Source organism: Chenopodium quinoa, unplaced genomic scaffold (assembly GCF_001683475.1).
Source record: "Chenopodium quinoa cultivar QQ74 unplaced genomic scaffold, ASM168347v1, whole genome shotgun sequence".
Taxonomy (NCBI): Eukaryota; Viridiplantae; Streptophyta; class Magnoliopsida; order Caryophyllales; family Amaranthaceae; genus Chenopodium; species Chenopodium quinoa.
Window position 1 is genome coordinate 1,297,242 of NW_018742726.1, and position 23,908 is coordinate 1,321,149.

General features: G+C 41.9%; 1 protein-coding gene across 2 annotated transcripts; it reads right to left on the bottom strand.

The window, feature by feature from the left end:
* Positions 1-9,056: 9,056 nt before the first annotated feature.
* Positions 9,057-10,449, bottom strand: LOC110723255. 2 transcript variants are annotated; one of them, XM_021902595.1, is made up of 2 exons: positions 10,223-10,449; positions 9,057-9,641 (listed from the first exon to the last, which is right to left on the bottom strand). In XM_021902595.1, the coding sequence occupies exons 1-2, from the start codon at positions 10,288-10,290 to the stop codon at positions 9,215-9,217; spliced, it is 495 nt and encodes a 164-aa protein (XP_021758287.1). In that variant the 5' UTR covers positions 10,291-10,449; the 3' UTR covers positions 9,057-9,214. The 2 variants fall into 2 exon arrangements, with proteins under 2 accessions (XP_021758287.1, XP_021758288.1); XM_021902596.1 differs by having other exon boundaries at positions 9,057-9,626; positions 10,223-10,446.
* Positions 10,450-23,908: the final 13,459 nt, after the last annotated feature.

Genomic DNA, 23,908 nt, shown 5'->3' on the forward strand with positions numbered 1-23,908 from the left:
ATTAGATCAAAAATGTAGTAGTGCGCATTAACATTAGTCCCTTTTAGGTGAGAATAAAATAATTCCAAGATCCCAAAAATCAAAAAGTGATTAAGTATGCTTTGGCTTGTCTTAACACTTAATATTTTAGGGTAAGAAATCCAATTTCTAATAGCTCCAAGCTACTCTTAGAATGGCAGATGATGCCTCGCTTTGGCGTAGCCCATCACCACGCTCATTAGTTCGGTAAGTGTCGTTCTTACAATGGCAGATTTGGCTCAATATTATAGGGACCTAGGGTTTCTATGTTAGTTGATTTAAGGGAACTTAATTAATCATCGCCACATTTGAAATCCTAAACATGCATCTACTAAGACATATCGCCAAAATGCAATTACTACCTACTACCTACTAAGACTAGGATTAATCTAAATATTAACGTAGTAAAATATGCAATGGTACGCAGATCGTATTTAGATTTACAAAAATACATAACGGATCGCAGTCCATATTTACTATCCTTATCGCGCCCCACTAGTTGCCATTTTCACGAAACCCGTGAAACAATATACATTCCATTCATCCATTCACTATATGTGAATAGCCCATGCATTTTACAACGAAAACAAGTAACAATGCATAACGCGCGCGAACTTGTAACTAAGTTAGGTGGTTAATCTAATTAACGCGCCTAATTAAAACTAGTCAAAGTTGTTTAACATTTTTTGTGATTATGACGCAATTAGTTCATGCAATTAACGAAGCTCCCACTAAATTCCGCATCCAACTTAATTAATCCAATCAATTAAGCTGGTTAACCCAAATTTTGTCAAAATTAATTTTGCAAGTGCCGAAGGAATCGAGGCCTAGCCTTGTTGAAAAAAAATTAATTAAAATAATTAAAATGGAAAAATTTCACAAAACACAAAGCCCATGCATCGTAAAATCAGCCTACTCTAAACCAAGTGCCTAGCATCGTAGCCATGGGACTAGGCTTGCTAGACATCAAGGTTGCGGCTGGGGTGTGCTTGGGAGCAGGCAGCCTGCCTAGCAAGGCACACCATGCCTACTGGCACCAGCACGCATCGCAACAAGCCTCGCATGCTTGCATGTGTGCTGGCAGTTGTGGCTGGTCTACTAGGGCTCGCTGCTTTGCCGCCCTGCAGGACTTGCGGGCATCTCCAGCAGCCACGCACCACAAGCATCAAGCACGCACCTTTGTGCAAACCTAGCCCGCCACACAGCCGCATCATATCGAGGTGGGAGCACCTCCATGTGCACCAAGGCAGCCACATGTGGGCTGCGTGAGCAGCCCGACTAGACTTGGTGGTGCTTGGGTGATTTTACCTCAATTTACGTGCTATTATTTCAGGATTTTAATCCCGATATATGTGTGACATAAAATTAATTCTAAATTTATTTTAGAATCAATTTAGAGCAAAATGAAAATTAAAATAAGTTCAACTTAATTAAATTCAATTTTAATAGTGCGCAAGCCTAAATTATTCAAGAACCATTCTTTAAATCAATTTAGGTCTATCTTGATGCTACAAAATTGAAGGGCTACACTCATAATTAATTTAATCAAATGTAAATTAATAATGAGATTTGACAAAATTAAAGGGGTTAGAAAATTAAACCCTTTCATCAAATGAAAAATTTCCAACAATAACTTGTGTAAAATTGAAAAATTACAACTTCCAACATGAAGATTAATTTAATTTCAATAACAAGTTTTGAACTTTTAGGACTTTAATCAACTCAAAAATTATTAAATCCAAAAATTAGTTCAACATGGAATTTAGCAATCAAAGTTTCAACCAAATAAACAATTAAAGATTGGATCTTTGAAATATTAGGGACTTTAAAAATTACAAGTTCAACATAAACATTCACACTAGAAGCAATTTATTTGCAACAATGTGAAAAATTCAAGTTTATGTGAAGAATGAACACACTAAATTAAGCACCAATTATGATTTCATAAACATGCTTAATCAGGTTTATAACTGCAGTAGATTAGGGATGCAACCATAAATTGAATCTACCTTCAACATGAAATAATTAATCAAGGTTAAAAGAAATAAAAAAATTTCATCAAAAACAAAAAACCCCTCAAAAAACATGTTTCTAGGTGGATTTTGGCTTCTGGACAATCCTTGAGGGTCAAAAACGATTTAGAACATCGATTCCACCAAAAATATCACTATTTTTGAGTCAAAATCTGGGTTCGCATCCAAAATTAATAAAAATACAAGATTAAGACTAATTAAAACGAGCTTCTAATCTAATTAGAAAGCACAACCAGAAATTTAAATCCATTTTAAATCACCTTAATTAATTATTAGTTACAAAAATTAAAGTGAGCACGGCTCCGATACCGCTGTTGAAGGACACCATTCCTTTCATAATTTATATCATTGCATATACAAAAATATTTCCAAAAGGAATTAACTAAGATTCAACTTCTTCTTAACTCGAACTTGTTCTCAACTAATTATCATGCGAATATTGGCTTAGAAATGGTTAACGAACCACCTACAAGATCAAAATCAATGATTGATAAGAACAAATAAAATATATATTTGAGACATTGTTCTAATTAAGCCAACTCTGAGAATAATCTTACCTCAATGATCTTTACAACGTTTGGACATTAGGTAAAATCTACTAAACCTAAACAATAATTGTTTTTGGTTTATGAACAAGCAAAGAACTAACTTGCTTTCTTAAACATGACTTCAGCTAAAACTGCGTAAGTCATGTTACCATCCTAAATGTTCTCAAGACACAAACATGGGATACATAGGCAAATTTAAACATCGTGATTATATATATAGCCTAAATAATAGAAAGTCTTTGGAATTACCCTAATTTCAGGGCTCCAACACTTAAGAAATAGCAAATATACGCATAATCCAACACATGGAGGCTCCAATATCCACAATAAACAAAATGAGATATTCATGCCATTCCAGCTACTTTCCAAAATCACCTAAACTATAAGTAGTTTACGTAGATCTCGAGCCTTACAATTTTCAAATGCATCACAATGATTCAATAATCAGTATTTTCATTTAAAAACTGAGTTTGCAACTGAACTTGGCCATAGAACAAACTAAAAACATATCATATATTAAAGTCATTTTCATGTTTAAACTCAAAAACTAATCTTAGTGCATAATTGTTATTTCAATACTTGAATTTACTCTAGAGATTAGAGAGTATGACTAGTATAGAGAGAAATAAACAAAAACCATGAGTATCAAAATATGATTCAAAACGCATACAACATGCCTACTCATACGAAAGTTTAATACTCAATCGTTCATCATGGAAATTGTATCAAGACGCTTCAATAACATAAGACAAACAATTTCATGAAAATAAAAGAGAAAGACTCCTAAGTTCAAAATTAAAGGTTCTTCATTCTCTATTGTTGCGTGAATGACAAAATTGAAAACATTGGATTTTCGCAAAGAGGATGATATCTACTGACTCGAGCTTCAATTAATAACAAAATTTGAGCTCAAAGGAAAGAATTCAAAAGTAGCGAGAATAGAGGGAAAAGTTGAATAACATTATATTTTCCCTCTTACTTGTTCTAAAGAATGATCAATATTACTAGACTTAATAAATTTCCTTTGGTAAAAAATGATTTAAACACACTTGTTTAATCGTTTTCAAGATCCTAGGTGTTATCATAATAAGACGAAACACGGGATTTCTCAACCCATTTCAAGTAACATGAAAGGGTCTAAATCTTAAGAAACAAATTGTCATCGAAGCTACCCAATATCTGGGGCTACGTCACTCGAAAATATAAAATGAGGGCTCAAAAGCCCGAAATATAGCCAAACTACACAAGTTCGATGATGTCTTCAAGAATTTCCTACACTAACTAGTTTTATGCAAATCATGAAATTGTAGTTTTAGAAGTGAATAATAATAACTATCAATTATTTTTATCATTGATAAAACCAATCTTACAAATTACGCATGGCAAATATAAACATGAGTTGCAAGAAAAATTTCATGCCCTCATCCAAGTTCAATATTTTGATCCCAAATTTAGTGCATAATTGTCGTTCTAACACTTCAATTTATATTAAAATTAACAAGTATAGTCCATATGAGCAAAAAAAAAAAAAAATTCAAGTACAAATTCGAAAATCAAATGAAGAAAAAACATATATGCTTGTGTATTCTCATACATGACTCGACTTGACCACTTCACATGAAATTTGCTGCAATATATTCCTTAAACATGACACAACAACATAGAACAAATAAATTCATGAAAAAAAGTCGAATCGAATACCCCCAATTTCAAAAAATAGGGTTCTTCTTTTGATTTTCCCCATTTTGGTTACCAAATTAAAAGTCTGGTACAATATCCAAGGAGCACGATTTACTTTCCTTAACTAAAAAAAGGAAAGAGACTGTAAAAGATGAATGAAGAAGAAGGGCACGAGCTGCAGATCGTGTTCTTCCATAATTGTTCATTGTTTAAGTTCTTCACACAATCCACAAAGTTGCGTGAGACAGCTGCGTGCAACTTCTAATGTTGTGCGCGACGCCCCAACGCAACCCTCAAAGTTGCATGCGGTTACTGGTCAGTCAAAATGGCCATTTCTCGGTTTTTGTTTAGTCTTCCAAACCGATGTTTTAGCTCGTTGAATTCGCACCTCGACAGGCTTTCTCGCGAAGTTTTTAAAACCTTCAAAAACCATTTATTGCGTTGCATTTTGTAGTTTATTTTCTTCTTTAATAGTTTTTTGCATCATCATGCATGCACACCGTGCTTTGCGCCTGCCCCAAGCATACGTTTGGATGTTTTTCGGAAAAGATTTTACAAAATATCTTGTAGCGGTGCTTTACGTGAAAGCTCCCATAGACAGTTTGGCATTTTCCTGCACTGCCCTTAAAGAAATGTCTCGTTTTTAATATTTTTGGCGTTACTTAACAAAAATACTGCGTACGTACAGCGTAAAATTGTACGACGTATGTGTTGCGTAAAATTGCACTAGCAACGTGATCTGCCTCCCGCCGAAAACGGTAGAACCCTTGTTTCTGTTAAAGGAGTTAGCTTAATGAGTCGATAAGCGCGCCGAACCATCAGGGCTAGACGACCCCCGTTGGAAGCAAATACGGTTAGCTTGAAAGTTGTCATGATTTACCGGACACTTAGGATGTTCGTCCACCCCCTGTAAAGAGCGACCCCAACTAAAGCTGCACCTATTAAGACACGTGCCCCCAGTCTTGAGACTTGTGTTTTCATCTTGTGGACAAAACTGCTGAGAGAGTTGCCAATTTTCTTCTCTCTCACTGGATTTGAATATGTGCCTCTAGTCCTGAGACATGTATTTCCATCATGTGGACATCGAGTATCTGTTTTTCCAGCGTATGTCAATCTTTTATTCAAGTATTAGGCTATGAATGCTAAAACACCCCCCCCCCCGCCCATTTATCATCTTTTACTTTGTTAAAATCATGGACTAAAGTTCCAATGACAAATCGAGGGTATCATCCTCTTTTAATCTTTTTAAATCCAGTACCTTCTCATAACATGACATCACCTAGGACAGCCTGTACTTGTAAAAGCATTCTATACTTGCAAAGTGTCAACCTCCATTCTTTAGCGCGCTAAGTTCAAATTACCTTGATCTTAGTAGCTACTTGTCTCGAACATTTAGCGAATCAAGAATAGTTTTGACATTCTCAACAATACTGAAAGATTTTTTATTTTTAAAGAACTTTGCAGAATAAGTCTCGGATTTACTTCCTTGACTACTTTAATCTTCGTTTAATCTAGACCAGATCTTAGTATCTACCTGTCTCAATCAAAGTAAGTTAGAACCTGTATTTCAGACCAAATCAACTCAGATCCTAGTCTAATTACTAATTAGGCCTAAAACATGCTCATACATGTTTAATCTTGATTATTAACGGACCCAAATGCGTCATATGCAATGATTAGATCAAATGGGTCTTACATTGTTAAAAACCGAGCTAACCAGAACATATAATCACCTAATATCCATTCAAGGCTTATATAGTTGGATATCCCTTTAAAAGAGCTTTCAAACGGTATATTGTAAGCCCAATTCCGAGTTAAAACAAAGAAGTTATCATCATAATACTATATCGGGCACTAAAATCAAAACCCTTGCACTCAAACAACCATATCTTTTTATCCATAATAGATTTTAACCTAATTCTAACGAAATTAGAAAGTAGAAATTCAGAGCTTTCCAATGATATCTTATTTTCTTTAATTCAACTTTGCAATCAAAAGTTATGGAAGTTTTAGAATCGCGTTTTCGTAAACGGGAAATCGCACCGCCCGCAACTCTCAATGTTTTGCGCGCATGCCGTGCTCAAGTCTCAGAGTTGCGCGCACCTGTTGCGCACAAGTCTCAGAGTTGTGCTCGGCACGCCAGCGCGACCTTGAGAGTTGCGCGCACCCCTTGACACCGCGGCCGTAAAACCCTAAACCTAGATTTCTACGCTAATAAATAGGGGTCTTCGTTAGCCCTAAAGGAACAGAAAATTCAGAATTAAATACCCTAAATTCTGAAATTACTAATCTTTCATACTCTCATACTATCATACTACTTTTCCCCTATCTTCCCAAATACTCTCCAACCCTAATTTATTCCATTGAAGCCTTAGAGGTACGAAAAAGAAGGAAGGTCCATAAACATCCAAAACAAGATCTAGCAAACAAAGGAGAATACTTAGTTAAATCTCTTTTCCTTTATTTTTTGTTTTAATTTTAATAACTTTATCAATTAATTAGTAGTTGTTTGATCACTTTAAATAAACTCTAATTTATTTATTCACATAGTATTCTTTCGTTAATTATAGACTAGAAATTGAATAATTAAATTGTTGTTTTATCACCTAAGTCAAGGCAAATATTCTTTATTTTGTTCTTTTCACGAATTTGAATTTAAAAAAATAACGACATTCGTTGCAATGTAGACTTTTTGTGATTAATGTTTGTAAATAAAATCAGTTAGCTTAGTATTTAGGAATCGCGTTGCATATATTATTTAGTAATGAGATTGTGAAAAAGGAAGAGCTAGTAGAGGGTGCACTAGGACAAGGATGGCGATTCCCCTCAAAAAAGGATCGTTTATCTTAGTACCCTTGCTCCTGAACTCATTTTTGGTTTAATAGACCAATTTGGGCATGGGTAAATTTATGATTCATGGTAATTATCCTTTAAACACTACATGGGAGAAAGGTATGAACGAGGTTTATGAGTTTTCCTAAAACTCATTGGTGACTCCCTATTAGTTTTTTACAAAAAAGCATAATGATAGAATCAATTCTAATTCAAGGTCCCCCAAACAGTCAAGAATTTAAATCCTAACACACTTTCAAAAGTGTAATGTCCTAGGCTTTTAAAGGGCCATGGGTATAGAGGAAGTGGGATCCCCAACAATGGGCTACCCTCCTCACAGATAGATAAAGCTGAGTTAATTGATTTTATTTACACACGTTATTCACATAAAGATTACATTACAACGAATGTCGTAATTCTTATTTAGTCCAAATTCGTGAAAGAACAAACGTAAAAAAGATTCGCCATGGCTTAAGTGATAAAACAATCAATTAATTTGTCCAATTCTAGTCTTGTTTAACGAAAGAATACTATGTCAAATTAAGTAATTATATGTTTATTTTAACATGATCAAGAAACACTAATTAATTAATTTAAGTGATTTAGGACAAGAAAAAGTAATGTGATTTATCTAAGCGCTTGGGAATTAGCACTTTTCCTTGCTAGATCTTTGTTTAGAATGTTTATTGCCACCTTCTTGTTAGGGAACCTCCACCGTAACATCAAAGTAATTAAAAGGATGAGTGTTTGGGACAAGAGGGTTGATTATTGCATAAGTTCATAAAATGTTACTGCTGACCTTTAGGTTATTTTTCTATGTCTTTTGAGCATGTATTAAACCTCTATTTATATAGAATGGCTAAGATTAGGGTTTCGGAGATTCTACCGCAGCAGGTGGCGTGCGCAACTATGAAGGTGGTGCGCACAACTGTGAAGTTTGCGCGCGCCAAGCCGGCGCGACTTCATGAGTTGCGCGCAGATTTTCCTACGACAGCCCTAGATTTTAACCTAGGTGTTCTAAATCCATCCGAAATTAGGTTTAATCTCGGGAATAAGCCTAATTTTTTATCGGACTTAGTGTTAATGAGCTTTAGTTCATTTTGTTTGGATCAAGCTAGCTAGTTTTTGTGTTTAGGCCTTAATAAGGAGTCCATAAGCATTCCTTACTCCAATCCAGCACAAAAATGGAATTATTAATCGTCATAGCACTTTCGGTCGGGACAGGGGACCAAAAGTAAATGTCTACAACATGTAATCCAAAACACACTCAATATTTTATCATCATATTATGAATGGTATTCGATAATGAAGATGCTAAAATTTGCAAAGTAATGGTAGCTAAACCTATGCGATAAGTGAAACACAACATTCACGATTGCATCAAGGAATTCGAGCATAATAGATATGGGTGTGATTTCTATAAATGTTTGTAATGAGCATTACTCTTAAAAATTAGAGAAAACCATTTATCATAAGATGAAACGTTGAAAAGTTTCATAAGGTAATGAATTTTGCTTATTATTCCATGATCATTTAATTATGGTTTAGAGTTAAATTATAAGTCTATTCAATTTGACGATATTCAAAATAGGGTATCAAGATCATGTCTTTGATAAAGAAACACCTATTAAGTGAACATTGAATGTCATATAAAAAATATTCCTAATCGAGGTCGTTTAAAGGATGGACGGTTAATAACCATGTGAGATTAGTGTGTAGTATGATTTATAACACTGTTTCTTGTGCTACGAGGACATGAATGTCATAAATTATTTTCACGAGTATTAGTTTTGAACTATACAAAGTTGCCAGTATCAGGATCCTACTTTGGATCGATAAGGGGGGGTAGGATCGGATTGTAGAATCGTAAGATCCTACAAATTTGAGGAAATAAGCAACCAAATTGGTTAACTGTGCCTAGTACATGTTTCTTAAGTAAAAATAATTGTTAGAAAACACACTTTTGCTCATATATGATCGTTGTTACATAATTTAGATGATTTTACAAATATTTTAAAGCGTACATAGTACAAATAGTATAAGAAAAACATAGTTCACAACATAAAAACTAAAAAAACTGAATAATCAACAAACTAACAACTACTACTCTTCAATATAACCAAAATTCTTATCATTGGCATCATCAAAGCTCTCTGTTCCGGATGTTTCTGTTCCTATTCCCGTTCCCGTTCCCGTTCCCGTTACCGTTACATACCCATCAAGATCACCATGATTGTACTCATCATCATCACCAATATCAGTATATTTCCTTTTCTTCTTTGCTGATTCTAGTTCATTTTGATGTAAAATAGCTCTAATTTTTTGTTTAACCTCATCAGGGACTTGGAAACAAGCTTCAACATTAGAGTGAGTGCCAGGTATGTGATGTTTTAGCCTGAAGATACCACCAGATCGCACAATACCATAATAATTACACCACACTTTCTTAGCAGCTTTATCCACCTCAGTTGCATGTTCCCAACCCGGGTCTAATCTATTTTCAGGAGCATTTTTCCTGTTTTTTGTAGAACTTGACATAGTTTAAATTGGATTAACTTGAAATTAAGCTACTATAGTGTCAAAAGAAAATCCAGAACAATCAACATTTTTATGCCATATAATTTTATATCAAATGAACATTAATTCTTATGAATTTAAAAACCCATTGAAATTGCATAATCAAGCAGAGTATTAAAAAAAAAAATCACAACTAAGAAGGAAGAATGCCAGGAAAATAACTTATTATTTCTCTGTTAATTAACACTAATCAGACCAATCAACAAGAAAATAACTTTTTAAGAAAAGCAAACTAACAAAGTAACAATAATATGTCACTAAATTAAGAATATTAATAAAAAAAAATAAAAAAAATAAGTGTCACGAAATTAATATGGAGTATGAAAAAATGCTTTTCAGCAACATGTGATTGGGCATTTGAGCTGATCAACATACCCACCAAATTTGCCTCAAAATTAATTGAATATACAAAAATTGAATAAGTAAAGTAAAAGTATTAAACTAAAGTACAGCAAATTACTTCACCAATCTCATCAATCTCATCAATCTCATGAATTTCTATTGAAAAAAAAATCGAGAAGTGGTATTATTTACCTTGTATATAATTGATAATAGCATGCAATTTGACTACTAAAAGATAAGCTGAGAAGATCGAAGAGCATAAATCAAATTTGACTACTTTAGCTTCAATTTTAAGCTTTGATTCGAGCAAAGATCTATCAAGAGCTGCGTTTCAGTGAGTGTTTGGGCTTCAAACAGAGAAAGGAGAAACGTTTAATCTTTTGAGGTCATTATTTTGGGCCTTAAAAAAAAGATTGTATGTTTTGGGCTCTATTTAAGAGTCTTTACTTAGGATCGGTAAGATCGTATTGAAATCGCGATCCCACCGATTACACACGATCCCACACGATCCCACTACGATCCTGGTTCATTTGCGACTTTAGCTTCGATCCGGATCGATTTGTAATATCTGGATCGTAGGATCGTACGATCCGGATCACGATTCTAACAACTATGGAACTATAATGGATTGACCTATGAGAATACTTTAAAAGATTTAAAATCGTCATAAGTATATATATCTCATTAATGCTATCGGTACCTTTTTCCTTAACCATGACTATCATAAGTTTGCTTGTTTATGTACTCGTCTATTTTGATGTTGTCAAACCTCGGCCGTAAAAGGGGATTATAAAGGCAACATTTGGCCAACTATATCTCATAGAAAGTGAAGCTTAATAATACAAGATTGGGAATGTCCTCCCATTAATAATGGGAAATATGTCTTTGTTGTTTACAAGGCCTCTTGAAGAGCGAAACTGTAAAAATGCATGGCCGTGCTTGGGTGGATTTTGGATAATCATCTGTACTTGACAGTCGAACTTGGAAATTCGAGAAACATTGCTGGACGTAATAAGCATTGGGTTTTACAATGTTCCAAATATCGTGCGTTAATAAACACCCGCCCTGGACCCATATGTAATTAATATGACAAATTGCATATAAAACATGAATACATAAACATATAAAAGGATAAGAAGTTATACCCTCAATATGTGCTTCTCTACTACTCGAACACAATCATTGAACGCCTTGGTCACCGAAAGCTTAAAACCGTAAATGCGAGCTCCTCCAACTTCGTACACCCACGCGCCTAAACCTTTGTCGTGATCTCGTAGCTTAGACAAAATCACAGAACGACTGAAGAGATTGACATACTCAAAAATTTTCTCACAATTAGGTGGAGATCCCTTTTTAGAGTCCAACTCTTGTACCAATCCCCAAAACAAGTTGGGTATTTTTAGAGTAGGGATCTCCAATCCCAAGGTAATCTTTCTGTTTCGGGGGTTTTTGATGTCCTGCGAGAGAGTTACAATTTCGAGACTGGAACCGGACGCCTGTACTTGCAAGACAAACGGAGACTCCGAGTGATTGGAGTTCCGCCTTCAACGGTCAAGTTAGTACTTGTTTAAGGAGTAATTAATGCGGAAAAGTAAAATGTGTTTCTCTAGGTCAGAGTAATTAATGAGCGTAATCCCCTTTAACGAGGATTAATGAAGGTATTTATAAACTTGGGATGCATGCCAATTCTAGGTTTTCGGTTAACCTAGGGCTGATTGGGCTTCCCTTGAAAGTTGGGCCTAGGTGGCCGGCTTTTCCATTAGGTATGGAGGATGCCACGTGTCGTGACATAATAGGTCCTTGGTGGACAAATAGGCGCGTGCCATATGGCAGGCTCTGACAAGTCCAATTAGAGGACACTTGGCAGGACCTGATTGGCCCACATGGCGCATTCTGATTGGTGGGAGTAAAATCCCTTAATCATTTGCCCCTCACAGGTGGCACGTGATTGGTCACATGTCACCTGTGACAGGTGTCGGCTAATAACAGGCGACGGCCTGCTACATGTGTCATCTGGTGAAAGGCCGAGGGTTTTTTCCCGTTCAAATTTTGAATTTGGGAAGTGACTCTTCGTCTTCTCATTTTGCCTATATAAGGGCATGTTGACTTCAGATATTTTCACACTTGAGAACTTTTATAAGAGAACACTCGGACCCCTGAACCTGTTCTGACATTTCGGACATTTCCAGCCTACCGCCTGCTCTGACAAGTCGGGTGATACTCAGACTTTCCAGAACTTCGTCAACTTCTCACTCGTTCAGGTAACCGTCTGTTCTCTCATTCTTTTACTTTTCTTTATTTTTTCTTTTTGAAATGGCACCACGGAAGCACACGACACGACCTAGGTTAGTGATCAGCTGGTCACCGGGGACGACTGAGTCTAGGACTAGGAGTGCCGCCTGCCCCTTTTCGAACCAATCTTTGCCCTTTATACAAAGTCCGACTGTCTCTGTGTCTATGTGTTTCGGGGTTTTCTGATGTCCTGCGGGAGAGTTACAATTCCGAGACTGGAACTGGACGCCTGTACCTGCAAAACAAACGGATGCTCCGGATGATTGGAGATCCGCCTCCGACGATCAAGTTAGTACTTGATTAAGGAGTAATTAATGCGGAAATTAAAGTGATTGGGTCTTTCTAGGTGAGAGTGTTTAATGTGTGTAATCTGCGTAATCTCCCTTAATGAGGATTAAGGGAGGTATTTATAACCTCGGGAAACGTGCCAATCTAGGTTTAGGTTAACCTTGGGCTGATTGGGCTTCCCTCGTAAGTTGGGCCTAGGTGACCGGCTTCTCCATTAGGCATGGAGTATGCCACGTGTCATGACATAATAAGTCCAGGGTGGACGAATAAGCGTGTGCCACGTGGCAAGCCCTGAGAGGTCCAACTGGGGGACACTTGGCAGGACCTGATTGGCCCACGTGGCGCATTCCGATTGGTGGGAGCAAAATCCCCTAATCATTTGCCCCTCACAGGTGGCACGTGACTGGTCACGTGTTACCTGTGACAGGTGTCGCCCTATAACAGGCGACGGCCTGCTACAGGTGTCACTCGGCGAGAGGCCGAGAGATTCTCCCGCCAAAATTTTGAATTCTGGAAGTGACCCTTTGCCTTCTCACTTCGCCTATATAAAGGAGTGCTGACTTCGGTCATTTTCACACTTGAAAACTTTGTGAGAGAACATTCGGACCCCTGAACTTGCTCTGACATTTTGGACCCTTTCTGCCTACCGCCTGCTCTGACAAGCCGACTGCAAAGGATTTTCAAAACTTCATCAATCGTCACTCGTTCAGGTAACCGTCGGTTCTCTTACTCTTAATTTTCTCTTTACTTTATTATTTTTTGAAATGGCACCACGGAAGCACACGACACGACCTAGGTTAGTGATCAGCCGGTCACAGGGGACGGCTGAATCTAGGACTAGGAGTGTCGCCTGCCCTTTTCTGGACCCATCTTTGCCCTTTATACAAAGTCCGACTGTATCTGTGTCTATGCAGAGCATGATGGCCAGAACAAAAAAGACTGCCAGGATCTCAAACTCAGACGGCTCCTCCCACAGGGTGCCGATTAGTGAAACATCTGACCAGGCGCCAGATGTGGAAGTGTAACAAAGCGGCTTGAAAGCCGGCAGTTCTGAGGGAGGAGTCAAAGTGACCCCTTTCCATTTTACAGTTGACAATTCTACATTCTCTCCTGCTCCTTTTAAAGGAGAGGAGGCGGGCCCCTCCGGGAGAGGGGAGGAGTCGTCCTCTTCGGACTCGTCAGAGGACGAATCCGAGTCTAGCTCTTCAGGCCATGCTTCTCTGGACACAGAAGAGAAAAACAGTCGCCTACAAGAGGCGAGGCTTTCTCACGCAGTTGAGAAGGGGGACGATTGGGCGGAGCCATCCGCCTCTCACCGAGAGCAAAATACCCCCTACTACTGCACGGTACCTCGGGGCCGGATCACGGCCATGCAAGAGAAAGTGGGGAGCTTTATCGCAAACCACACAATGGGCCCCGACTTTTTAGTGTTCGTGCCGGATCCAGAAGACACAGTCGTCTGGCCGGCTGGTACCAGTTATGATGGCGCCTGCTTTGGCTGCTACGAGGCGGCCATCAAGGCTGGGCTGCGCTTCCCACTACATCCGGCTGTTCAGCGGATCTTGGATGGGTATGAGTTGGGGTTATGACAGTTAGCCCCGAACTCCTGGGTCAACGTACTCGGCTATGTGGCCGGGTGCGAACTGCACGGGATGGAGCCAAACTTCGAGGCTTTCGCCCACATGAACTACCTCAGCCGGACCCCTAAGGCAGGCGGTACCGGCTGGTATCAATTGACGAGCCACAGGGGCTACCTCATGACGAGAGGTAAAGCAAACAAATGGAAGGACTGGCGGAGCACCTTCCTTATCATTGAGAGTTCAGACACAGAGCTGAACAAGCGCTTCAACAGGTGGAACAGGAATCCGCCCCTTCTTGCAGGCGGCCGCAGCATGCCGCCTGTTCCCCCCAAGGCTAAGAAAGAGATCCTAGATAAAGGACTCTTCAAAGTAGAGTCGAAGGTGAACTCTACTTCAGGGGTTCGAGAGCAAGTACCCCTGCACTGCGTCCCGAGCTTCAAATGGCTCTACGACGAGTACTTTTTGGCCGCCTGTGGCCTCAGCAGTCGGTGCTCAAGAGGTAGCCGGCCTGTCAAATACTCTGTTGTTCCGTGCATTTCTTGTTATGACTTTTATTAACTTTGCTATTTGTTTTTGCAGCGGACGCCATGAGCAAAATTACCGCCTCCAAGACTGCGGCGGCCATGTTGCGGGCCTCCATCATGCAACAGTCTTCAACCGACTCCCCCAACAAGGGGGCACCCTTGGTGGGCTTCGAACCTTTCACCCTCTTTTTGGAGTTGTGTTTATGCATATACCGACTCTTTTCTTCTTTTTTAGACGGGCGCTCCAAGAGCTTCTTCTTCCCAACAGCCGGACCCCAAGGCCCGGAGGACGACTGTTGCGAGCTCTCCTGGTTCTGCCAGGAAATATGCGGCGGCTGAGAAACAGCCGGCCACTTCTTCTAAAACTCCAGCTGGGCCACCTAGAAGTATGAAATTGTCCTTGTAAATTTTAGACTTGCTCCCTCCTTTACTAGGTCTAATCCGTTTGTTTATGCTTGATGCAGCCGGCCCTCAGGAGCCTGACTTGGTCGAAGTGGCCAAGTCTATGATCAAGGCCGTACCTCCAGCTGAAAGGGAGGCGGTCAGGGGTGTCGGCACCCTTGACCTAGAAGGGATTGCAGGGGTCCTTGCTGAGGTATACTTAGCATATTTTTGAGTATTTGAATTCCAGGACGCCTGTTTTCTTTTTTGTTTGGAAACTAACGCCTGTTCCCCTTTTTACTTAGGCCCTACTCCGAGTGAACGGCCTTCGCAAGCCGCTTGACCGGAAGAACAAAGAGGTAAAGGCTGCAACAGCTACGGCCGCCTCTGACTGTGATAAGGCAATGTTTCAAATTGCCCAAAATGAAGTTCTGACAATTGATATTCTTTATTATCAGGCGCAGGCTACCGCCGCTATCCGGGCTCAGTTAGAGGCGGCCCAGAAGAGGAATAGCGAGCTGGAGGCGACCATCAACAACCTCAAGACCGAGCTGAGACCTCTTCGCCAAAAGATGTCCTCATACGAAACCTTGGAGAAATCCTTGGCGAGCGTAAAGGAACGCCTGGTGACCCAGGAGAAGAGTCTTACTCAGGAGCTCTCGGAAAAGGCCGAGCAAGAAAAGAAAGAGCTGGTCTGGGAGATGATGGAAGACTCTGCTCAAATCCAGCGCATGACTTGGGGCCGCCTCTTCCCCAATGCCGACTTTGCCTCCTGGGAAAAAACGTACCGCCAGTGTTCTGATAGATATAATCAAGAGATCCTGGCGGCTGCTGAGGAAGAGGCGTTGGAGGAGGAGGAGCAGCCGGTAGTAGCGCTTGTGCCGCTTGGGGGTAATGCATCGAAGAAGGATGCAGCTGAAGCCGAGTCCAGCAAAAAGAGTGCTGACCAGGCGGCAGCTGCTAATATTGAAGATCTGCCCCCTTCATAAGATTTATGTCTTCTTTCCCCGGCCTGCGTGCCGTTTGTTTGTATTTACCCGGCCAGGGGGCCGGGGCTCTAAATATTTTGCCGGTCTTTAATGACCGGCTTCCTGTTAATGAATATTTTTGTTTTGCTTCAAATTTGTTCAAGTATTGAATATTCTGATATCCAATTGTACACTATACCGACTGTTTTACATGGCCGATAGTTGCAGACAGGTACGGATAGTTAGTCACGCCGCCTATGCCCCTGGACGACTGGTTGTCTGTTTCCAGGCTAGACGATCAGTCAGCCATTTATCCAATCGGTCATTTGTAAAATTAACCAAGTAGGAAAGTGGTTTCCTACTTGTCATGTTTTTAGGCTAGAGACTTTAGGCCGTCTAGGCCGACTGTTCCCCGCCATATTTAATCTAGTGTAAACAGGTGCTGTATGAACACCTTTTTAGTTTCATACTAAATTTTTAAGGAGTGACCAAGTAAACATGATTGTTACCTAGTCGCCAAGTAACTGAGTAGTAGAGATATCAAGCGGTGGGTACCGGTTGTTCCCCTTTATTCGCCAATGTTTGTTGGCTTTTAACTCATAGGTTGTTAACCTAGCAGGAGTAGTGGTTGAGAGCCCCTGTTTGCTAAAAACAGGCGGACGACTCATACCTTTTAGGCTCCATACTAAGTTTGAGAGAGTGACTATGAGTTAACTTTGGTGTTACTCAGTCGCCGTCACTCCTGCTTGAGTAGTAAAGGTACCAGGCGGCGGAGGCCGGCTGAACCTTTTGATTCGCCAATGTTTGTTGGCTATTAACTCAAGAGGTACCCCCTGCATTTATCCCAAGTAATACAGGCGGTCATCTGACTCAGATGTCAACTGCTACCACTGGTTTGGTTAGTGATAGAGTTATCCTTGTCTCAAAAACGACTACGTGGTTGCCCTTGGGGACAGTCGTATAGGTGCCGTGTAATTAGTTTATAGAGCAATGTTCCACCCAAAAAGGGAGCTGCTCTCTGCGACGAATTTCATCCGGAGGGATGCCGCCGGACGCCTGCTATGATGTTGGGACAGGTCGTATTAGTTTTGAAGATTGGATCAGTTGGCTTGGCGCCTGGTCTGATCATTCGGCCTGTGGCCTTGGTTAGTCCTTTGGTGGACGCAGATGCTAAGTAAGAGGAGGGCAGCTGCCTATTTAGGCACAGGGTCGGCCAGACCACCATCATTTTTTACCTAAGTATAGGAGGGTGGTCGTCTGTCTTGGAATCGACTGTATGTCCAGACGGCATGCCCCTATGGTGATAGAGTAAAATATTCAATGGAGAGTAGCCGACTGTAAAGGTACAGGCGGCATGCCCCTCTGAAGATAGAGTAAAATACTCAATGGAGAGTAGCCGACTGTAAAGGTACAGACGGCATGCCCCTCTGAAGATAGAGTAAAATACTCAATGGAGAATAGCCGACTGTAAAGGTACAGACGGCATGCCCCTCTGATGATAAAGTGAAATACTCAATGGAGAGTAGGCGACTGTAAATGTATAGGCGGCCTGCCCCTCTGAATCAGTATCAAGTATTGAAATCATTTCAAGTGTTAGAGCAGATGGATCACCTAGTTCCTTTCCATAAAGGATGGATGGTGTTATTAATGAGAGTCGGCTGCTTTCATAGCTACGTGACTTCATTGTATAGGGGGCCGGCTACTATTCATGCCACCTCTCTTACTGTCACACAAATAAGTGGAGGTAATCCCTGAAGGGAGACGGTCTTCAATTGGTTACTGACTATGCTGTCGGGTTTAATAACCTTAGGCAATTTTTTTTTTTTCGAGGGAAAATCATAATAATGATAAGGACCAATGTAGTGTTATTTATCAATGCCAAACATTGAAGTGCCGGCCACTAAAGTTCAAGCGTCTACGAGGTGGTACTTGATTTCATTGAGTCATCCGACCACTAAATGCCGACTGTTCTTGTGACCATAGAACTCTTGTTGCCATAAGAATTCCTAAAATGTTTCGGGGTTTTCTGATGTTTACCCATGATACTATGAAATTTCAAAAGGCACTCATTTTGAGCTTACATGCTGCTTTGGTAAGGATGCCGAGCTGCTCTTCTCAATGGAGCTAACTTTCAAAATTTAATTCGGCCACATGATGCCGTATGATCAGCTTGCCGCTTGTTTTAATTATGTTTTGATCATGTTGGGCATTATTTAGACCAAAGTGATTCAAGACTAGGCCCTCATTACAAAACATGAAGACCCATATCACCTCACGCATCGCTTGATGCGTTCGCTGTGGATGCCGCCTGCTTTCATGAAAGACAAGTGGTTTGTTGGATTTACTTGATGGCTAGACAAGTGGTTCTCTTCTCGTCTTTGTTTGACGACTGCTTCTGTCGTCCTTCTCTTTTGTCGGACCTTTTCCCGTCTGACTGTTTTACCGTACTACAAAGATCAGTCGCCTGTATATAGGCTTCCGCTTCAATCAAGGCCTCTTGAAGAGTCGCCACCCTCTTTCGGACCAAATCAAATTTGAAGGTCGACCCGTCTTTGAGACCTCTGAAAAAGTCAGTATAGGCTACTTCATCCGGTAACCCTTGAATCTGTATTCTCATCAGGTTAAATCGCCTACTAATACATTTTTCACTTTGGCCGGCTGAGCGGCCTCAGTAATTTCCTTGGAGAAGGCCGACGGCTGTTCACCAAGTCTAAGCAACCGTAGCTGCCAGTCCATAGGTTGGACATTTTTTTATGCATGTCCACCAAACGGAGGTGGCTGTAAAAAATATTGTTGTTGCGGTACAAACGGTAAGTTTGGCACCGCCTGGTCGCTATGAAAGCCGGACTGACGGGAGGTGCCGCCTGACTGACCCTCATGATACGACTGAGTATGCCTCATCGAGGTATTTTGCAGATTGTCTTGGAAGTTTGAAGTAGAGGCCGACTCTGACAATCGGTCACTCTTCTTCTGCTTTAGCATTAGCCGAGCGTCTGTGTATGTTTTCCTCGACCCGTCCGCCTGAGTATGACGAATAGGTTTCTTATTTCCTGGAGTAGGAAAACGGTATTTTGTGAAATCAAGGGCAGGTGGCTCCCACTTCCTAAATTTAGGATGAGGGGTTGCCTCTCGCCCTTGAACTGGCTTCGTCTTCCGTGAAGTGGAGGGTTTCTTAGCCGACTACTCCCTGTCCAGAGCAGGCGGCTTCTTGTTGATCAACTCTTGAATTTCTCCCTTGAAGTCCCTCATGAAGGTCATGAGTTCGTTCCTTGTGATGGGAGCAGACCCATCAGTCGGCTGCTGCCGAACAGGCGGTGCGCCTGCTGGCTCGCTTCCAGTTTGAAGATGTTCCCGTTCCCTCCTTTCGGTATGACGGGTACGTCGGGCCCTTAGGGTCCCGTCTGAAGCTGTGTGAGCTTCAACTTCAAATTCATTCTCAGTGTCGTGGTCCGACTGAACTAGAGGATCGTCCAGGGGACGTCTCTCTTCAGGAGCCGGTACAAACGTGGGTGCCATCTCAGAAGTACTCTCCCCACAGACGTCGCCAAAAAGTTTCGGGGTTTTCTGATGTCCTGCGGGAGAGTTACAATTCCGAGACTGGAACCGGACGCCTGTACCTGCAAAACAAACGGATGCTCCGGATGATTGGAGATCCGCCTCCGACGATCAAGTTAGTACTTGATTAAGGAGTAATTAATGCGGAAATTAAAGTGATTGGGTCTCTCTAGGTGAGAGTGTTTAATGTGTGTAATCTGCGTAATCTCCCTTAATGAGGATTAAGGGAGGTATTTATAACCTCGGGAAACGTGCCAATCTAGGTTTAGGTTAACCTTGGGCTGATTGGGCTTCCCTCGTAAGTTGGGCCTAGGTGACCGGCTTCTCCATTAGGCATGGAGTATGCCATGTGTCATGACATAATAATTCCAGGGTGGACGAATAAGCGTGTGCCACGTGGCAAGCCCTGAGAGGTCCAACTAGGGGACACTTGGCAGAACATGATTAGCCCACGTGGCGCATTCCGATTGGTGGGAGAAAAATCCCCTAATCACTATGCATAACATAATGGCCAGAACAAAAAGAACAGCTAGGATCACCAATTCGGACGGCTCCTCCTTCCAGGAGCCGATTAGTGAAACATCTTATCAAACGCCAGATGTTGAAGTGAACCAAGGCGATTGACTGCCGATAGCTCTGAGGGAGGCATCAAGGTGGTCCATTCCCATTTAACTGTAGATATTTTTACATATTCTCCCGCTCCTGTTGAAGGAGAGGAGGCGGGCCCTTCTGGGAGAGAGGAGGAGTCGTCCTCTTCGGACTCTTCAGAAGACGAGTCCGACTCCAGTTCGTCTGGTCACCCTTCTCTAGACTTAGAGGAGGGGCACAACCGTCTACAAGAGGCGAGACTTTCCCATTCAGTAGAGAAGGGGGACAATTGGGCGGAGCCATCCGCCACTCAAAGAGAGCAAAACACCCCTTACTACTGCACCGTTCCAAAAGGCCGAATCAAGGCCATGCAAGAGAAAGTGGGCAGCTTCGTAGCGGACCATGTAATGGGCCCTGGCTTTCGGATTTTTGTGCCAGATCCGGAAGACACAGTCGTCTGGCCGGCTGGGACCAATTATGATAGCGCCTGCTTAGGCAGCTATGAGGCGGCCATCAGAGCTAGGCTGCGCTTCCCCTTACATCCGGTTGTTCACCGAATCCTAGACGGATATGAGTTGGGGTTATGGCAGTTAGCCCCAAATTCCTGGTTCAACGTTCTCGGCTATGTAGCAGGGTGCAAAATGTATGGGGTGGAGCCAAATTTCGAGGCATTCGCCCCCATGAACTATCTCAGCCGGACCCCTAAGGCAGGCGGTACCGGCTGGTACCAATTGACGAGCCACAGAGGCTACCTCAAGACAAGAGGTAAAGAAAACAAATGGAAGGATTGGAGAAGCACCTTCCTCATCATTGAGAGTTCAGACAAGGGGCTGAACCAACGCTTTAACAGGTGGAACCGAGACCCGCCTCTTCTTGCAGGCGGTCGCAGCATGCTGCATGTCCCTTTCAAAGTTAAAAAAGAGATCCTCCACCGAGGACTCTTTAAAGTAGAGACCAGGGTAGACTCTACTACAGGGGTACGAGAGCAAGTACCCCTGCACACCGTCCCGAGATACAAATGGCTCTATGACGAGTGCTTCCTGGCCGCTTGTAGCCTCAGCAGTCGGTGCTCAAGAGGTAGCCGGCCTGTCAAATACATGCTTTTGTGGAAATTATTTTGTGAACTTCCCTCACTTTAGCATTCATTTGTGCAGCGGAAGCCATGAGCAAAATTACCGCCTCCAAAACAGCGGCTGCTATGTTGCGAGCCTCCATCATGCAGCAACACTCTCCAGCTGACTCTCCCAACAAGGAGACGCCTTTAGTAAGTTCCCAGCTTTCGCCTTTCCCATTTTTGTTAAAAGTGTTTGTACACATACTAACCATTTGTGGTTTTTTTTTTTTTTTTTTTTTTTTTTTTTTTTTTTTTTTTTTTTTTTTTTTTTTTTTTTTTTGCAGGTGGGCACACCAAGAACTTCCTCCTCCCAACAGCCGGACTCCAAAGCCCGGAGGACGACTGTGGCGAGTTCGCCAGGTTCTGCCAGGAAACAAGCGGCTGCTGACAAACAGTCGGCCACTCCTTCTCAAACTCCCAGCAAGCCCCCTAGAAGTATGAAAATGCTCTTCTAGACTTTGACCTACTTTTCTTTCGCCTTGTCTAAAATTCTTGTTCACTCTTGATGCAGCCGACCCTCAAGAACCGGACCTAGTCGAAGTGGTCAAGTCCATGATCAAAGCCGTCCCTCCAGCAGAGAGAGACGCGGTTCGGGGTGTCGGCACCCTGGACCTAGATGGAATTGCAGGGCTCCTTGCTGAGGTATACTTAGCGTAATTTTGTTGTTTAATTCCAGGACGCCTGTTTTTTGTTTGAAATCTGACACCTGTTTTCTTTTATTCAGTCCCTGCTCCGAGTAAACGGCCTTCGCAAACCCATTAGTGCGAAGAACAAAGAGGTAAAGGCTGCTAAAGCCATGGCCGCCTCTGACTATGATAAGGCAATGTTTAAAATTGCCCAAAATGAAATTTTGACAACTGATATTCTTTATTATCAGGCGTAGGCCACTTCTGCTATTAGGACTGAGTTGGAGGCGGCCAAGAAGAGAAACAATGAGTTAGAGGCAACCATCCAGAACCTTAAATCCGAGCTGAAGCCTCTTAGGAAAAAGATGCTCCACTACGACACCTTGGAGAAATCCTTGGAGCGTGTCAAGGAACGCTTGGTAAACCAGGAGAAGAGCCTCACTGAAGAGCTCTCGGCCAAGGCTGAGCAAGAGAAGAAGGATTTGGTTCAAGACATGATGGAGGACTCGGCCCAAATCCAGCGCATGACCTGGACTCGCCTCTTTCCAAACGCCGACTTTGCTTCTTGGGAAAAAACAATTTCGCCGATGCTCTAAAACGTATAACCAAGAAGTTCTGCTTGCGGCTGCTGAGAATGATGCGCTGGAGGAGGAGGAGGAGGAGGAGCCGGTAGTGGCTTTGGTGCCGATTGGGGCAGATGCGTCTAAAAAGGGTTCAGCTAATGCCGAGTTAAGCAAGAAGAATGCTGATCAGGCGGCTGTTGTTGTTGAAGATCTGCCCCCATCTTAAGCTTATGTCTTCTTATTTTTTCGGCCTGCGTGCCGTCTGTTTCTGTTTTACCCAACCAAGGGGTCGGGGTCTGAATATTTTGCCGATCTTTTACGGTCGACTTATTTGTGTCTTTACCCGGCCAGGGGGCCGGGGTCTTGAATATTTATGCCGGTCTTTATGGCCGGCTGTTAATAGAATTTTGGCGACCATCTTTTTAGGTCGCCTTAGCTGCCAAATTTCGAATTGTGCTCCTTTTTTTATTTTTGCTAAGTGTTGAAACTCTGATATCCGCTTGCATGTCATACCGACTGTTTTGTGTGGCCGATAATTGCGGGCAGGTACAATGTAGGAGCTGCCTATGCCCCTGGACGACTGGTTGGCTATTTCCAGGCTAGGCGATCAGTCGGCCTTTCATCTAATCGGTTTCTAACGTATCATGGTGACGGGTTCCCATTTAGGCAGGCGGTTCCGTCATATTTTTTGAAATTTGCTAAGTAGGAGAGTGATTACCCACTTTCCATGGTTATTGTTCAAGTAATAGAGGCACTAAGTGGCATAGGCCGGCTGGTCCCCTTACCAAATTTTGTTGGGTTTTTACTCAAGGTGTGATAACTTAGTAAGAATAGGCGATATATGAACACCTTTCTTAGTTTCAAACCAAGTTTTAAGGAGTGACTATAAGTAACATGAACGTCACCACTAACCAGTCGGTAGGTTGCCGAACCATTGCTGTGCGATTCCTTTGAGAGTCGCTGGGAAACACTTGCACCAAGTGGGATCATCCAACCCTTGGAGATACATTAGGTTGGTGAACGCCATTAGATGGTCTTCAGGGTTAGTGGTTCCGTCATAGGCGCCTACTAACACATTTTTAACTTTGGCCGGCTGAGCGGCTTCAGTAATTTCCTTGGAGAAAGCCGACGGCTGTTATCTAAGTCTCATCAACCGTAGTTGCCAGTCCAAAGGCTAGACATTTTTTTCCGCCTGCCCTCCAAACAAAGGTGGCTGCAGAAAGTATTGTTGCGGTACAAATGGTAAATTTGGTACCGCCTGATCGTTATGAAATCCAGACCGACGGGAGGTACCGTCTGTCTGACTCTCATGATTTGACTGGGTATACCTCATAGAGGCATTGCGCAGACTATCTTGAAAATCTGAAGTGGAGGCCGACTCTAACAGTCGGTCGTTCTT